Source organism: Quercus robur, chromosome 3 (assembly GCF_932294415.1).
Source record: "Quercus robur chromosome 3, dhQueRobu3.1, whole genome shotgun sequence".
Classification (NCBI taxonomy): Eukaryota; Viridiplantae; Streptophyta; class Magnoliopsida; order Fagales; family Fagaceae; genus Quercus; species Quercus robur.
In genome coordinates this window covers 64,601,585-64,620,038 of record NC_065536.1, presented here as the reverse complement: position 1 = coordinate 64,620,038, position 18,454 = coordinate 64,601,585, and the positions used below count along the sequence as shown (strand labels likewise).

At 36.1% G+C, this 18,454-nt stretch overlaps 1 protein-coding gene across 1 annotated transcript; it reads left to right on the top strand.

Moving 5' to 3' along the window:
* Positions 1 to 13,989: 13,989 nt before the first annotated feature.
* LOC126719941 (uncharacterized) lies at positions 13,990 to 18,091 on the top strand. The gene is made up of 2 exons (XM_050422438.1): positions 13,990 to 14,315; positions 14,911 to 18,091. Exons 1-2 carry the CDS (start codon positions 13,990 to 13,992, stop codon positions 18,089 to 18,091), a joined length of 3,507 nt encoding a protein of 1,168 aa, XP_050278395.1.
* The last annotated feature ends 363 nt before the right edge of the window (positions 18,092 to 18,454 follow it).

The window sequence follows — 18,454 nt, the reverse complement described above, 5'->3', positions numbered from 1 at the left end:
TAATATTGTTCTTACATTCAAGTCATTTACTTTAAAGCTATTTACTTTCAAGTTCTTTACATTATTTTCATTTACAATACATCTGTGCATATATATATATATATATATATATATATATATATAAAAGATTAAGGGAAACAAGGAAAGTTCAAATTATTCTAGAAACTACAGTGGATTTTTTTTTTTTTTTTTTTTTTCCATTTTTTCTTGGGAGATGTTGAGAATTGAGATGGAGGCGCATTAATTTTTTTGTGAAGACAGTCCATGACCATGACAGTCTCACATGATGTATTTATGTTGATAAATTGAATTATTATGTTTTTTTTTTCCTAAATAATAGTAATAGATTTTAATCTTACATTACAAGAACCCATAATTCTTGGAATTTACCTGACCTCATAAAAAAAATTGTAACAAAAATTTTGCTTTTTTTTTACTAAGGTTGTTCTACACTATTATGAATGTATTCCTCCCTTCACATACTATGACACAAGCAGACAACACCGAACCTTGTCAAGTAAAAAGGCGAAACTATTCCACGTGTAATCTTTAATGGGTTATAAATAGGTTCGGTTATGCTGTGTCCTTATTTTTTTTTTCACATGATATAAATAAATAAATAAATAAATATATATATATATATATATATATTTATATAACATGTATTTGCTACTTAGTAAACAAATTATAATGCATGCACTTTTCTGTTAAAATTTATGAAATCTCATTCTTGAATTTTGTGTTGCTATTGAACTCTATTTTTTTTTTTTTTTTTTTTGACTGGAAAGGTAGATTTGCTATTGAACTCTATGAGAGTTAAAACAATAGGCCAAAAAGTTGTTTTTTGTTGTTACAATTTTGTTGACATTGATTCATGGATATCCCTTATCTGGATTAGTATGAGCCTTGATGAAATATTAGTTTGATATTCGTTTCCAAAGTATTTCATCTTCATATCAATAGATACAAGCCTGGAAAAGTCACCTAATTTCAAGATATTAAATTAAGGCTACATTTGGTTCGACAGGAGAAAATATTTTTGAGAAAGAAAATATTTTCAACTGTTTGGTTGAGTTCTTGAAAATGGTTTGGAAAATATTTTCAATTGCTTTTTTTTTTTTTCTCATTCATGAAAATGCTATCGAAAACATATTTTCTACTACTTTTCCACGTTTTCTCATCTCCCAAGCATATATATAATAAATAACTAAATAAATAAATTTTAGATAAAAAAAAAAAAGAGATTGGCGACTGGTGACAATGGTTGGCAATTAAGGACGTTAGCAGGGGGTGGTGGTTAGGTGGTTGACAGTGGGGGCAGGGGAAAGGTGGAGGTTCGGTTAATAAATTTTGGGTGGGGTAGAAAATGAAAGGACCGCAAATGAAAGTGTAAAATATTTTTCTGCTAGAAGTGCTTTTATTTTACAAAAAACAATTTCCAATTGGCCAATAATTTTAGTTGCTCCAAATTAACACTTGTAAATGCAGTATTTTTCTTTAATTTTATTTATTTATTTATTTCCATAAATCCAATTCCATCGTAACAAACACAGCCTAAAACACATTTTAGTGAAAGAACATGTCAATTCTAAATCAAACTTTTATAGGTTACATCCCATAATATATTAACAATAACTCAAAAGGACATCACCAACAATAACAGTAGGCATCTTCTTTTTGATGCTCCCTTTTACATTGGAAGCAAGCTATTTATGAAATTATTTACCAATTTTTTTTTTTAAATGTTCACTTTGTTCTTCATAAATAAAGTTAATGATATTTCAAGGCTGAATTTATTATTAAAAAAAAAAACCTACAATTTAAAAAAAAAATGTATCAAGTCATAGGTCAACTCGTTTTTACACTAAAAGTCTGTTTGGATAACGCTTATTGCTGAAAATTGAAAATACTGTAGCAAAATAATTTTTAAATATTTGAATAATGTTGTAAGACCTAGTTTTAATAAAAAATTTGTTAAAAAAAGAGGTTTGTGAGTCCTGTGAATAGTGCATGAAACCCACTGTGGAGACACAAATGCGCAACGCATTGTTAAAAACGCTATCCAAACGTGCACTAAATGTCTGTTTGGCTAGCTTATTTTTTGCCAACTTATTTTACTATTCAACTTTTTTTTGCTGTTATTTATAGGTCCTACTACATTTTTTGATACTATTCATGGGTCTCATTGCACTATTTCAACTAACATTTACCTTTATCTGTAGTACTTTTAGCAAAAATTTTTCAGTTTTAGCAAAATATACGGATCTCAAACAGACCCTAAATTTAAAATTTCGAATTTGTATTGGGTATTTTTCCTTTGGGTTTAGGATGAATTTTCAGATCGGGTCCAATTTTGTTAAGTCTTATTAATGATAGGAGGAATTCACTCAATTGGATATGACTTGTGTCAAACGGCCAGTCCTATTAGGTATAATCTCAACCTAAATCCCTAAATTAAGCCCCCTAGCTACAAGAAAAAGTTGGTAGGTAACGAGGACCAGACTTGGACACCACTCACTAGCAGACAAACTGCGGACATAGTCAAGTAAAATTACAGGAGACAATTGACTAAAGAGAAATAAGAAAGTTAAAATTTTCTAGAAACTACAATAGATTTTTTTTTTCTTCATTTTCTTGGGAGATGCTGAGAATTGAGATGTAGACTATATTATGTAGTCACATTAATTTTTTATAAAAAAAATTATTTTACCACCAAAGTATAAAAAAATCATGTGTTATTAGAGAAGTTAAAACTAATTTTTTTGCAACTACAGTAAACTGGTATAATACCAATTGACTATAGTAAGTAAACTGGTATAATACCAATTGACTATAGTAAGTTGTTAAAAATAAAATAAAATAAAATAAAATATTTTATTAAGATTATCTTTTTTCCTTTAATTAAAAAACTCAAATTCTCTCTCTTCTTTTATTAAAAAATAGAACATTTGATGTTGATTGTATTGTAAAGTGAGGTGGTAAAATAGATAAAATAGCATTTTGAGGTGCACACCACTATTGTGAATGCTCTAATTTCAAAAGTAAAAATAAAAAATCCTAGCCAACCTAGTATTAAAAAAACATTATTATTATTATTATTATTATTATTATTATTATTTTATCTTTGTTGGTAGATGATTGCATCTCAATGTATTAAGAAATAACGATTTTGTATATTTATAATTTGTTAATACTATATGGATGTCTATTTGGAGTATTTTTTTCTTATACTCTAGCCCCCTCTAACTTGAAATCCTGAGCCTGTCCCTGAACTTAGTCAAGTAAAAATGACGTAGCAAATGAGGCCAATCAGTTTCAGGTAAAAATGGATCATCTTAAATGAGTTATAAATGGGTTGGGTTAGGGTTGACCCTTATTTTTTTCACATGTTTTTTTAAAGAGAAAAACATGTATTTCTGACTTAGTATATCTTGCAGCAAATTACTTAGTGTAAAATGTATAATTTAGATTCACCTATTTCAAGAAAGAGCTCATAGCCTCAAATCAACCAATCAACTTGTTCATTAAGAATAAAATAATAAAAATTCTAGCATTGCTAACCAAAATTATACTTGTCCCAATTGATTTGAGTTAGAAAAAACTTGTTTGTATTTGGTTACAACTTATAATTATAATGTGTGCACTTTTGTTTGAATTTATAAAACCTCATTCTTGAATTTTGTGTTGCTATTGAATTCTATGAAAGTCAAAACAATGAGCCAAAAAGTTTTTTATTTCTCCCTACAATGTTGTTGACATTGATTCAAGGATATGATTCATGAATATCCCGTCTAGATGAGTATGAACTAGCCTTGATGAAATAGTATTAGTTTGATATTCCTTTCCAAGCATTTCATCATCATATCAGTGGATACAAGCCTGAAAAGTCATCAAATCAAGAGATTAAATTAAGGTTGTGTTTGGTTTTATGGAAAAAAAATTTCCAACCATAAAATATTTTCAAGTGACAATATTTTTTGAAAAAGAAAATATTTTAAAGTATTTGGTTGCATTCTTGAAAATGTTACGAAAAATATATTTTCTACTACTATTTCACATTTTCTCATCTTCCAAGCACATATATAACAAAAATGAGATTTTTAGATCAAAATAATTATGATCGGCGGCAATGGTAAGTGACTTGGGACATTAGTGGTGCCAGTGGATGATGGTTGGATGACTAATAGTGAGGGTGGAGGTTTGGTTGATGAGTTTTGAGTAAGATGAAAAAAGAAAGGACTGCAAATAAAAGTAATAAAAGTGTAAAACATTTTCCGCTAGAACTGCTTTTATTTTACGGTAAAAAAAAAAAAAAAAGTTTCTGATTGATCAACAATTTTAGTTGTCCCAAATTAACATTTTCAAATGAGGAATTTTTTTTTTTTTTTTTTTGGAAATCAATTTTCGTCGAAACAAACACAACTTAAAACTCATTTTTGTGAAAGAATATGCCAATTCTAAACCAAACGTTTTTAAGTTACATCCCATGATACATTAACACTGACTCAGAAGGAAAGCATCAACAACGATAATAGGCATCTTCCTTTTGATGCACCCTTTTATATTGGAAGCAAGCTGTTTGTGAAATTATTTGCCAAAATTAAAAAAAATGTTCAATTTCTTTTTTCGTAAACAACATTAATGATATTTCAAGGTCTGATTTTTTTAAAAAGAAATTTGAGAATGTATCAAGTCACATGTCAACCCAATATTAGATCATCCATTCACTTGGAAGACCTAATTTTCATGCACCTATCACCAACAATTAAAACAAATCTAATCATTCTCAAAAAAAAAACCTAATCTCTTTATGCATGACATTTATAAGAATTACCTCCTACGGTCCTACCATGTGACAATTAAAAAGGATGGTCATGTTATTGTGAATGTGGAGAAACCTTTTAGGATCCATTCATATTTTGACATATACAATATTTGCATCTCATCTGACATGGTGGGGTGCTAGGTGCACCATCCTGTATGTTAGGTTCATATTTTTATGTAATTGACATATCCTATGACAAAACAAAATTTATTTGTTTATTATTTGTCATTGTTTTCCACAAGGTGCACATAACATGTTTGTTAAGTGCTTTCAAAAAAGATAGGTATGAAGCCAGTCAAAACAGTCCATCCTAGTTCATGCTATGGTTCTCAAGATTGGTTGTTTTTAGATAGGCTAGTATATTTGAATATGGGTTTGTTCATTTTATTCGGGTTATTATTGTATTGGGCTTAATTTCATACTTGAGGTTTTGTCATGGATTGACAAAGGGGAAGATTGTTAGGGTCATGTGTTTTGGTATTGTCAACCATGCCAAATTGTGTTTATAATGAGACTTATGCTTTCTTGCAAAAGTTTCACACACAACACACATTCTTTTTGCTACTCTTGATATAATGTACAGGTACAATATGATTTGATAATTTAAAGTTACTCTTGAACTAGTGTGAGTATTTAAAAAAAAAAGCAATTTTTTTTTTTTCGTGTTTTTGCTTTAAAAAGTCTTTTGGAGATTTGAGTTTTGCATTTTTTTTTTCTTTTGTGTCCATAGCATCTTGTTGTCATGTTCTTCTTGTAGGTCTATGGTTCCTTGTTATCCTTGTTCCTTCTAGGTCAGTTTTCAATCTATCTCCGGTCAAGTTTTTTTTGGTTTTTTACGTCCTATGACAATCATGTCAAAAAGGGGGAGAAATTTGAGATTTGAATGTCATTCCTCAGGGGGAGTAATAGATTTAGGGGGAGAACTTCATGTTAAAGGGAAGAAATTTTTTTGATGTAACTAACTTAGGGGGAGAGTTAGTTTAATACACTTTGATATTGAAATTTTTTGTGGAAAAGCTTCGACCTCTACTGGATAAGTTGATCTCCCCCTCCCAATCGGCTTTTATACCAAATAGGTGGATAGCGGAAAACCAAATCATTATTCAGAAATTACTCCACAGCTTCAAGACCCACAAGACAAAGCCAGGTCTCATGGTGATCAAGCTTGACCTTCAAAAGGGATATGATAGAGTGAATTGGAAATTCCTGTTTACTGTACTTCTTCACTTTGGATTCAATGAAACTTTCACAAATTGGATCATGTCTTGTGTATCTTCAGTCACATTTGAAGTGGTTGTAAATGGGGGCAAGTCTGCGGGATTCAAGCCTAGTAGGGGGCTTAGGCAAGGGGATCCACTATCCCCTTACCTTTTCATATTGGGACAAGAAATGTTATCCAGACTTAAAGAGCACAATCTCAGGCTTAAAAATGTTGCTGGCATAAAGACTAGTATCAGTGGTCCCACTATTTCTCATGTTATGTATGCCGACGACATTGTGTTGTTCTCAAAAGCCTCCAGAAAAGATGTAGAAAGCCTAGTGAAAATATTGGAGAAGTACTGTAGGTGGTCAGGCCAAGCTATCAACAGAAGGAAGTCGGGGGTTTTTTTCTCAAAGCATACCCATAGCCATGTTCGAAGGTCCATAAAAGGCATCCTCCAAGTTAAAAATCTAAAAAAGGAAGCAGTCTATCTAGGAGTGCCAATGTTCATGTCAAGGGCACCTTCTAAGGACTTTGCATTCCTAGAGGATAAGATTGAAGCGAAACTATCAAGTTGGAGGAGCAAATGCCTTTCTTGGGCAGGGAGAAGGACTTTGATAAACTCGGTGGTGCTGTCAACACCAATCTACTCTATGTCCTCTTTCTCTATTCCAAACAAGGTGTGTAACAGAATGGATGCCCTAACACGAAGGTTCTGGTGGAACCCAAACAAACGTGAAGGCAGATTTCTAGCATGGAAAGATTGGGATAGCTTATGCTGTCCAAGAAGTGAGGGTGGTTTAGGGTTCAAAAAATCAAAAACCATGAATTTTGCCTTACTGGCAAAGTTGGCTTGGATGATCGCAACCAAAAGAGATAGCCTTTGTATGAGGATTCTCAGAGCAAAATATAGGGTAAAAGATGAATGGTTGAGATCAGATGTAGCTAGACATGCCTCCCCTGTTTGGAAAGCTATAGAGAAAGCTAGGGAAGTGGTTCGGAAGGGATTATTGGTGACGGGGAATCAGTTGATGTATGGCTGGACCCATGGGTACCCTGGTTAAATGGCTTCATCCCCACACCAAAAGATGGATCAATTGTCCAATCGGAAATGAAGGTAGCTCAGCTCATTGACTTTGAACAGCATACCTGGAGAACATCCTTGTTACGAAATATCTTCAACCCTCCATCAGCTCAAGCTATTCTCTCCATCCGCATCCCTTCCACACCGTGCCCAGACAAGCTCATGTGGATTACGGACTCCAAAGGTTTATTTTCTATCAAATTAGCCTATAATCAGATGATATCAAACACCCCTTCCTAAGCATCCTTTGCTGTAATTTGGTCCAAAATTTGGAAAATAAGGGGTCCCGAAAGAATCAAAATGTTTCTTTGGAGATTTGTTGCCAATACACTTCCTACAAGGGAAAATTTGATGACCCGTATGGACATTACTGAGCCATGGTGTGTACTCTGTAATCAGGAGGTGGAATCTGCTTCTCACCTATTTTTCAAATGCCCTGCTGCAAAGGCGCTCTGGTTTACAGCATGTTGGGGCTTCAGATCAGAGGATGTTCAGTTAGTACAACCTTGGGACATCATTAAGCTCATACTAGAACCACCAAAAACCTCTTGTCAAGCACAAGATCGCTGGCTGGTATCACTTAAGATGGCGCTCACTCTAAAGGAGATATGGTACATCCGTAATGCAGTCATTCATCAAAAAGGTACCATTGACCTTAAGGCATCCATTGGCAGAATTGGGGAAAAGTTTAAAGAATGTACAAGAGTATTTTCTCATCCTTAAAACTCTAAAATGGCACAACCTGTGATCCGTTGGTCCCCACCCCCTCCGAAATTTATCAAGCTCAATGTGGATGCAGCTATTGCTCAAAACACCTCAGCGCTTGCAGTAGTAGCCAGAAATGAACAAGGAGCGGTTCTGATGGCCTGGTCCAAGATTATGCCAAAGAGGTCTCCAATTGCAGCGGAAGCGGAAGCTATCTTGTGGGCATTGCACCTAGCCAATGGCAAGAAATGGAGGAAGATCATTGTGGAAAGTGACTCAAAAATCTGTATTGACTCTATCCTTGACCACACAGCCAGCCACCAATGGGCTATCTCCTCTCTTGTTTCTGATATTTGGCTATTAGAAAAATATTTTGTTTCTTGTTTGTTTTTTGGGTTAAAAGAAGTGGAAACGCTGCTGCTTATGAAGCAGCAAAGTACACAATTCAGTCTTGTTCTTCTTTTTCTTTTTGTGCAGACAATCTCCCAGCCTCTGTGACTTCTGTTTGTTTGGGAGATGTCCATGCTTTGTCTCTTTCTGTTTAATGGAATATATTGAAGGTTATCAAAAAAAATATTGAAATTTTTTGTGTTGTTCATCTTTTGGTTTTGTAGCCATTTACATACATCATGAGTTGTTTCTATATATGATGATGATGTATGTGTTTCACTCTTTATCTTATATGTGTTGTTTCTTTTCTCACTTTATACACATGTTTCTTGTTTATTTAACTTGTCATTATTTTCCACATTGTACCTTGATGCGTCTTGTTTAATGCCTTTCAGGAAAGACAAATTAAACCTAAATCAAGATTCCAAGCCTCCTTCTTGTAGCAACTTCCAAGGTTCAGATCTTTTAGACTAGACTTATTTTGTAATCAATGTATTCTTGTGGTTTTGTCACAAATTGCCAAAGAAGGAGATTATTAGGTTCATATTTTTATGAAATTGGCCTATCCTATGACAAAATACAATTTACTTGTTTATTATTTGTCATTGTTTTCCACATGGTGCGCATAGCATGTTTGTTAAGTGATTTCAGAAAAGATAGGTATGAAGCCAATCAAAATAGCCAATCCTAGTTCATGCTATGGTTTCTCAAGACTAGTTGTTTTTAGATAGGCTAGTGTATTTGAATATGGGATCATTCATTGTATTTGGGTTATTATTGTATTGGGCTTATAATTATTTTCGTACTTGAGGTTTTGTCATGAATTGACAAAGAGAGAGATTGTTAAGCTCATGTGTTTTGGTATTGATTAGTCTTATTCATTGAACAAAAAAATCCCATTTTCACACACATATAATAGTACATACTTTGGGATTATTCATTCAAATTTTAAAAAGTTTAAACACAATGGGTAATGCAAACGGACTTGGATTATTTTTTATACATTACAGGTAAAGAAAAACTAGTTTCATAAATAAATAAATAAATATAGAAAAACCAAAAATCACAAGACAAAGAAAAAGAAAAAAAAACTCACATTAGATTATCCGTCTATTTTCATATGGGTTTTACTAACATGTAAAGGGTATATATTAGTAAATTATTTTTATGAAAAAAATGAAAATATAACTAATTTTTTGATAATTTTCTCAATTTCTCTTAAAAAATTTCATAAAATAAATGATTAATATATGCCCTAAAATAAGGTTCAAAATGAAAATTTAATGTGGTAAAAAGGAAAATTTAAAATAGAGAAAATAAAATCTTATTCTAAAATAGGAAAACAAATTTGGTAAATTGATATCAATGCTGCTAATTTTGCAACTCAAATCCTTTTTTTTTTAGACCTTCAAGTAGAGGTGTCAATGTTCGACCTAACCCGTGAACACGACACGAACCGACATGGGTTTTTTCGGGTTAAGGTTGGGCCTTAATGGGTTTGGGTCATAAATGGGTCGACCCAAAAGCGACACGATAAGAAACGTGTCATAAGCGGGTCAACCCGCATAACCCGCAATAGACACGTTTGACACATCAATTTATTTGTGTCAACCCGAAATGACCCACTTAATACAACCTGTTTAACTCGTATAATAAATAAATATTTATTTTATTTTAGATTTGTCAAATACATTTTATATCTAACATATATTTTAAATTTGTAAAGAAAAATGATTAATTACAAAAATTTACAAGGGATATAATTGGAAATTAAAACTTTACAGACCCTATAACTACTAATACTTTTTTTTTTTTGGCATAGAACTTGCACAAATGAAATTGGATAAACTTGTGGAAGATGTTATGAATTTGGACATCAACAAAGAATCTATGGATGATAATCGTGGTCATAATCAAGATTAGTTTACTGTTTGCTCAAAGTTTTTCAATATTGATACTTAGCATTTAGCGAGTTCCAAGAATATTATATTTTTGTTGAACTATGTTATTTTATTTTTGTTAAACTTTTTTATTTTGAATTTGGGTTGAAGTGTATACACTTCTTTTGGAGTGTAAAGAACTTATTTCTAGATGAATGTTATATTTTTGTTGAACTATATTATTTTGAATGTGGGTTGAAGACTTGAAGTGTATGCATTGATTTTTGCAGGTTGAAATGGATTGTGTTACATTCGTGTCAACCCAACATGACTCGTTTATTAAGCGTGTCAAATGGGTTAGGTCAGGTCAACTCGCCTTCTTAACAGATCAGGCCAACCCGCCTTCTTAACAGGTCGGGTTAGGGTTGAAAGATCATGACACGATTATTAAATGGGTCGGGTTATGGTTAAGTCATTTAGTCGAATACCCCTACCTCGACACGACACGAACCTGACACGCTAACCCGAATTGACACCCCTACCTTCAAGCACTTTCTATATAGTGAATAGCGCAATGCTAATTAAATTTCAAGACTTTTAATATTAAATTTTAACTTATAGCGTTCAAATTAGCTTATTGGAAATTTGAAATTCACAAATAAATAACAATTATAGTACACGCTGTGTCTCGTATTGTAACATATAGCTTTTCAAATTCAAATAACAAAGGCAAATGAAATGGCGGAAAGGGTGCCGATCTATCTATCTTGATAATGATTTGTAAATCGAGATGTAGACATTTTTGTAGCGGATGGATGGTCCTGGACTTGGCAGTATAATTTTCTATACAAATAATACTACAACAATACTCAATTGTTTCAATCTTTTGTCATAGTCAATTTAAACGTTAAAAAAAAAAAAAAAGGAGATTCTATCTGACACCTTTTATAAGGAGGTTTTTTTTTTTTTTATCTGGATAATCATATCACATATGGACCATTATTTTAAAGGAACATCTAGCAACTTTTTAGTTTTAACTTACAGACTTTTTATTTATAAAAATAATAATTTAAACTACTAAATACTAATATATTTAGATTTTATTATTTAGGATATTAAAATACTCTCAAATTCAAATTCAAATGTTTAGAAAGTTTAAATAATAAGGTTAAATATCTAAAATTATTAATTTAAATACTCCTAAATTTTAAATAAATTAAAGTTTTTCTCACTCTATCTCTCTTATATAAGTTTTTTTTAGCTAACTTATTTTAATTCAATCATAACCCCTTATCCACAGCCCTTAAAATTAGCCACTTTCATTTTTCTTTATTCACTCTTCGAACGGTAAGCAAGTTATTAAAATCAAACCTAAATAGATATATCTCTTCTTTTGTTTATAGAGGGTAACATTTTTATAATAAATCATAAGTGGTATTAGTAGGTTGTTATCGATCGTTATAGGTGAGCAAAAATGTAATTTAAGTTGTGGATTCAAAGTATTACCAATAACAACTTATTATTTATAATTTGTTGTGAAAATATTGTGGACGTACCACCTCTCTTTGTTTAATCATTAAAAAATAAAAAATAAAAAACTATTTCTTTGTCTCTCATAAGGAGGAGTGATCATTTCTTACCAAAGCAATTCTTTTAGTGCTATTTTTCATCATTTCATTGCTCATAAGATTATTCTTTTTGATAGAAATAACCCATATGATTTTGATTATTGTATATAATTTTTAGTTGTTTCTTTCTTTTTTATTTTTCTGGAAATTTTTGATATTAAATATAAAATAAAAAAAAAAAGTCTCTTCGCACAAAATACTTACCTAGTAATTCAAAGCGCGTGGGGGGTAATGTCAGTAATTTAAAAAAACTCAATCCAATCATAATCTAATACTCCATTTATAAAGTGTGGTGTGGAGGGGTTCGTACCAGCGGGGTGGACAAAAAAGGCAGGAAGGCATTAAGAGATGGTACTAGTTTTGCTGTTGATGAAGGATTGAAGCTTCTTTTTGGAGTTGGAGTTTGACTGGTTTTTATTTTCATATTTATGAGAAGAAACTGCTGCTTCCTTCATTGTCAACTCAACCTCCGACGCGGGTGCTCTCGTGCCTTGGCGCATGTAGATGCAGTTGATGTCTTGCAGCCACTTGCAAGAGGTTGTGTACCCCCGTGAGTGAGGGTGTGTGGTGGTCCTCTCCTGTTTTGAGAGGAATCTTCTGGTGTTTAGAATAGCTGATCTTCTATCAAGTAGTAACATAGGATGGCGGAGGAACTGGAAAGGCTCTGGAGAAAGTTGTCCTTTACGGAGGAAGAGGATGAAGGTATTGAAATAGATTCCAACTGTACCAGGACAGCTAGGGAGATTGGAAAGAACTGTGTGTTAATGAAAATACTAGCCCACAAAAGTATTAGCATCGAAGCACTTAGGAAAAATATGAGAATGCTTTGGAAACCAAACAAGAATGTGCAGATATCTGAGGTGGATGAAGATCTATTCCTGGTGGAATTTGGGGATGGTAGGGACAAGAAAAAAGTGTTGGATATGTGTCCCTGGAGTTATGAAAAGCAGCTGGTCCTTCTCCATGAGTTCGACGGAAAACTTACCCCGAGAGAGGTTGAGATGAAGTGGGCACCTTTTTGGGTCCAAATCTTCAACCTTCCATTGAACTGTAGGACGAAGGAGATAGGACAAGCAATCGGTGGCAAGTGTTGGAGATTGATGTTCAGGAGTCGGGGGTTCAATGGGGAACGTGTTTGAGGGTGAAGGTGTGTGTAGATGTGACTAAGAGATTGGTGAGGGGAAAAAAGATCACTGTAGAGGGGGGGGGGAGTGCAGATGGGTCAACTTTAAGTACGAACGCTTGCCGAACTTCTGCTATCGGTGCGGACTGCTGAACCACGCATTAAGGGATTGCCCAGAAAACGGTGTAGGAAATCATGGAAAAGATGGGGAGATGCTTCAATACGGAGCTTGGTTGAGAGGCGATATTATGAGAAGAGCTGCGCAAGATCAATATAAAATGGGCACGGGAAGAGGAATGGATGCAGACACACACCGGTGGAACGCCGGAGCTGAAACGGAAAAAAGAAAGGTAATTTCCAGGCTGGATGAGATCTCAGTGGGGGTTGGTGGGGCGCATGGTTCGAGTCAGCAAGGCTGGGCGGTGAACCCGCTGACACAGAACAGAGGAAAAGATGGGGAAGGTGTAAAAGTGTCAAATGTCTTACACGAAAAAGGAAGGGGGGACGGGATGGCTGAAGGAAAAGTTGAGAAGGGACTGGTTTTGACAGGGGAAGCATCGAACCATGCCAAAATCCAGCAAGATCTGTTACACAGAAAAGGGAAGTGTGATGAGAAGTCTGAAAAGAAAGTGGGCAAGAAGTCAATCCGGGTAGGGATGGAAGCAGATCACGTAAAATCCCAGATATTGGAGACAGAGAGCATGACGTGGGAAAAAGACGTTGACCAGAGGAAAAAGGCAGAGTCGGATGAAAATATGGCTCCAAGTGTTGGGCCTACAAACGGACTAGAAAGCACAAATGGGCTGGAGATCAATCCGGGCCCTATAGCCATGATATATGATGATGAAAAGGGATGGAGTGGGGAGAAATTGGGCCTTAACAGCAGACATTGGAAACGTCTGGCCCGTGAGGTTAAAAAGGAGTTAAAAGGTGAGGACAAAGGGCCTAACTGCTTGAAAAGGGAGGGCCCAACTCCCTTATGTGATTTAGACCCAAATGTGATGGACACCAAACACAGGAAAGAAGAGAGAATCGACGGTAAAAAAAATGGAAGTAGCTCAAAGGGGGAAAAGAAAATGGATGGCGGAGAGGCGGTTGCTGCGAGACAGCACCGCCGAGCCTCATGACGATCTTGGCCTGGAACTGCCGAGGCATGGGGTCGGCCTTGGCAGGGAGGATTCTCGCCGATGAGGTGAGAGCAAAAGACCCGCTGCTAGTCTTCTTAACAGAAACGAAGACAGGGGAGAGTAAAATGAAAGGAATTAGAAATAAGGTGAGGTACACGCAGGGTATAACAGTGCCGAGTGATGGAAGAAGCGGAGGGCTAGCCATGATGTGGAAAGAAGGATCAGATATCAGGCTGAGAAGCTGTTCCAACTCCCACATTGATGTGGAAATCCATGAGGGATCGGCAGCAACACCATGGAGAGCAACGGGGTTCTATGGGCATCCTGATGTAGGTAAACGTTTCATCTCTTGGTAATTACTTGATTTCCTTAAAAATCTGAATACTATGCCATGGATAGTGTTTGGGGATTTCAATGAAATTATGTGGTCAAATGAGAAAAGTGGGTGGTTAGATAGGGATGCAAATCAGATGGCGGATTTTAGAGATTGTCTAAACCGTTGTGAACTAGTTGATTTAGGCTTCATAGGTCAGAAATACACATGGTGCAATGAAAGGGGGGGTTAGCAGCGGACTAAGGTCAGGTTGGATAGAATGGTTGCGAATGAGGAGTGGATGAGGTTATTCCCGGAGGCGAGTGTGAGGCATGTAGCGATGTCCATATCGGATCATTGTTTATTAATGCTCTCTCTCTCAAGAAGGCAGCCCAAAAAACAGGGGAAAAAACGTTTCTTCTTTGAAGTAATGTGGATAAGGGATGAAAGGTGTAGAGAAATAATAGAAGGGGCATGGAATCCGGGGCGAATGGAGGTGGGGGTTGGCATTATGGGAAGACTTAAAAGATGTCAGGAACAACTTCTGAAATGGAATTGGGCTGAGTTCGGTAATGTCAATAAGGTGTTGAAACAAAAAAAAAGAGAGACTTCAGCAGCTGGTGTTATGGGACAGTTTACATGGGAAGATAGAGGAAATTAAGAGGGTGAAATATGAGATTAATGAGATTCAGATTAGGGAAGAAATGATGTGGAATCAAAGGTCAAGAGCGCTGTGGCTGAAAGGGGGAGATAAAAATACAAAGTTTTTCCACGCCACGGCAAGTCAAAGGCGTAGGAAAAACTGGATTGTAGGGTTGGAAAACCGGGAGGGAGTTTGGCAGGAGGGTGAAGAAGAGATAGAGCGATCCATTGTGGAATATTTTGAGACCATATTCAAGTCCGACCAGCCAACCAAGTTCGAAGCTAGTTTAAGTGCAATCACTACCCGGGTTTCTCCAGATATGAATGAAGTTTTGCTTGCAGAATTCAGGGCTGAGGAAGTCTGGTTTGCTCTCAAGCAAATGCACCCAACAAAAGCCCCCGGTCTGGATGGTATGTCACCAATCTTCTTTAAACACTATTGGAATATTGTTGGGCCCGATGTGGTCAATTGTGTTCTTTCTGCCCTTAATTCTGGCAGGCTGCCTTGTAAACTGAATGACACATATATCTGCCTCATCCCAAAGGTGAAATCTCCTCAAAAGATCACGGAGTTTAGGCCAATTAGTTTATGCAATGTGGTGTATAAACTAATCTCAAAAGTCCTAGCTAATAGACTGAAAAAGGTGTTGGATGCGGTGATTGATGAGACGCAAAGTGCTTTTGTCCCGGGTAGACTTATAACGGATAATGTGCTAGTTGCTTTTGAAACTATGCATAGTATTGATCAAAGGAAGAAAGGGAAGGAAGCGCTTATGGCCATAAAGCTCGACATGAGTAAGGCATATGACAGAGTTGAATGGGTGTATCTCGAAGCTATGATGAAAAAGATGGGATTTGATGAGAGGTGGATTTCCCTAATAATGATGTGTGTAACCACGGTTTCATACTCGGTGTTAATTAATGGTGAGCCAAAAGGGAAAATCATTCCATCAAGGGGTTTACGACAAGGTGACCCAATATCTCCATACTTGTTCTTACTATGTGCGGAGGGGCTATCGGCTATGTTTAAAAAGGAGGAAAGGATGGGGCATTTAAAGGGGATAGCAGTGAGTAGAAGAGCCCCAAGCATAACCCATATGTTATTTGCCGACGATAGCATTGTTTTTTGTAGAGCCACGAGGGATGATTGTGATAGGATCATAAAAGTTCTTGAAGACTATGAAGGGGACTCGGGGCAAAAACTCAATAAGGAAAAAACATCCCTCTATTTTAGTAAGAATACTAGTAGGGTGATAAGGGAGTATGTACAAGAGAAGTTCGGAGCAAGAGTTGTTCAACACCATGAAAAGTATTTGGGGCTGCCTCCACTTGTGGGGAGAGGGAAAAGAAAGGCCTTTAGTCGAATCAAGGACCAAGTGGGGAGGAAGATAGCAAGTTGGAAGGGTAGGCTCCTTTCTCATGCAGGAAGGGAAATCCTTATCAAGGCGGTAGCTCAAGCAACGCCAACGTACACGATGAGCTGCTTCAAACTCCCGGATACGTTGTGCAAAGAGCTGAATTCCCTTATGAGAAATTTCTGGTGGGGTCAAAAGGAGAAGGAAAGGAAAATGGCTTGGGTCGCTTGGGAGAAGATGTGCATCCCAAAGGCGGAAGGGGGGATGGGGTTTAGAGACTTAAAAGCTTTCAATATGGCGCTTCTTGCTAAACAGTGGTGGCGAATGCAGAAAAATCCAAACTCTCTTGTACATAGAGTTCTTAAAGCGAAATATTTTCCGAATGGTGTGGCGAGTGAAGCGGAGTTGGGTCGAAGGCCTTCATATGCATGGAGAAGTATATGGAATGCAAAAAAGGTGGTTGATAGGGGCTCTAGGTGGTGTATTGGAAACGGGGAAGGAGTTAGGATTTGGAAAGATAGATGGATCCCGTCTCCGGATTCTTTCCAAGTGACAAGCCCAGTTGGTTCCCATTTGGAGTGGGAAAGGGTGTCGGTTTTGGTGGATAAGGAGAGAAGGGGTTGGGATGTTGGGAAAGTGAAAAACATGTTTCTTCCTCATGAGGCTGATTTGATCTTGAGTATTCCCATTAGCTCCAAGCTGCCGGAAGACTCACTCACATGGGCATGGACTTCCAATGGTAAGTTCACAGTTAAAAGTGCTTACATTGTGGCCCAAAAAGTGTTGAAAGAAGGTGGAGGAAGGGGGGATGAAGGGGGCAGCTCAGATAGCTCGAGAATGAGAGGAATATGGAAGATGGTGTGGCGTTTGAATTGTCCAAACAAGATCAAGCAATTTCTTTGGAGGGCATGTAAAAACATACTACCCACAAAACTTAGCCTGAAAACCCGGGGTGTAGGTAAGGATGGTAGGTGTGATATGTGTGGTTTGGAGGAGACGTCGGGGCACGCATTGTGGAGCTGCAGTTTGGCTGAGAAAGTTTGGTGTGGTACCCGGTTAAAACTTCCCTGCTTTCAAGACCCCCCTAGAGACTTTTTGGACATTGTGTGGGAAATCAAAGAAAGGTGTTTAGGGGTCAACTGGGAGCTGTTTGCTACTACTGTGTGGGGTTTATGGAATAATCGAAACCAAGTGCGTCATGGGGGACAATGTAAGAGGCACGAAGTGATAGTAAAGGAGGCGACTGAGTATTTAAAGGAATTCCAGGCAGCAAACCAGCCCACTAAAAACTACAATGTTCCTCAGGTGATAACGTGGAAGCCACCAAAGGGGGGTTGGTACAAAGTTAATACCGATGGGGCTACATTCGAAGACATAAAGAGCTGTGGAGTCGGGGTGGTCATCAGAAATGAAAGAGGTGAATTAATGGGGGCTCTAAGCAAGAGTTTTGAGCTGCCTTTGGGTGGTCTGGAAGCAGAGGCAAAGGCTGTGGAGGAAGGTGTGGCCTTAGCTTGGGACCTTGGTCTAAAAGATATCATTATTGAAAGCGATGCTCAGTTGGTGACAAACTCTTTGGGGGAACAGAGTGAAATGCCGAATTCTATAAGAAAGGTGGTCGAAGGAATTTTGGTGGACTTAAGAAAGTTCAATGCATGGGATGTCAATCATACCTGTAGGAGCGGCAACAATGCTGCTCATATTCTGGCTAGGCAAGCCAAATGTTTGAATATGTGTAATATCTGGGTTGAGGATACTCCTCCCAGTATAGCTGATCAGGTTCAGTTGGATGTAGCTCAATGTAATTTTATTTCTAGTTAATGAAAGCAGCTGACAAGAGCTGGTTATCAAAAAAAAAAAAAAAAAAAAACTCAACCTCCGACATCCCCCATTAATTTCAACCACGAATATTAATGTCTAAAATAAATAAAAGTAGAGCACCAAACTTTATTCAATTTTTTTAAGTTAAAAACATGCTCATAATATTAATTACAGAACAATACTCTATTAAAAAGTTGTTAAAAAAATTAATTATTTTATTATTTTATTATAAAATGTTTCTATAAAAATAGTTCTAAGAGCATTTGTTAACATTTTTCTAAAATAAAATAAAATAAAATAAAAAGTAAGGATTGACTATAAATTAAATTGTAGTAACTTCTGTAAAAATACACACGTGTCAAT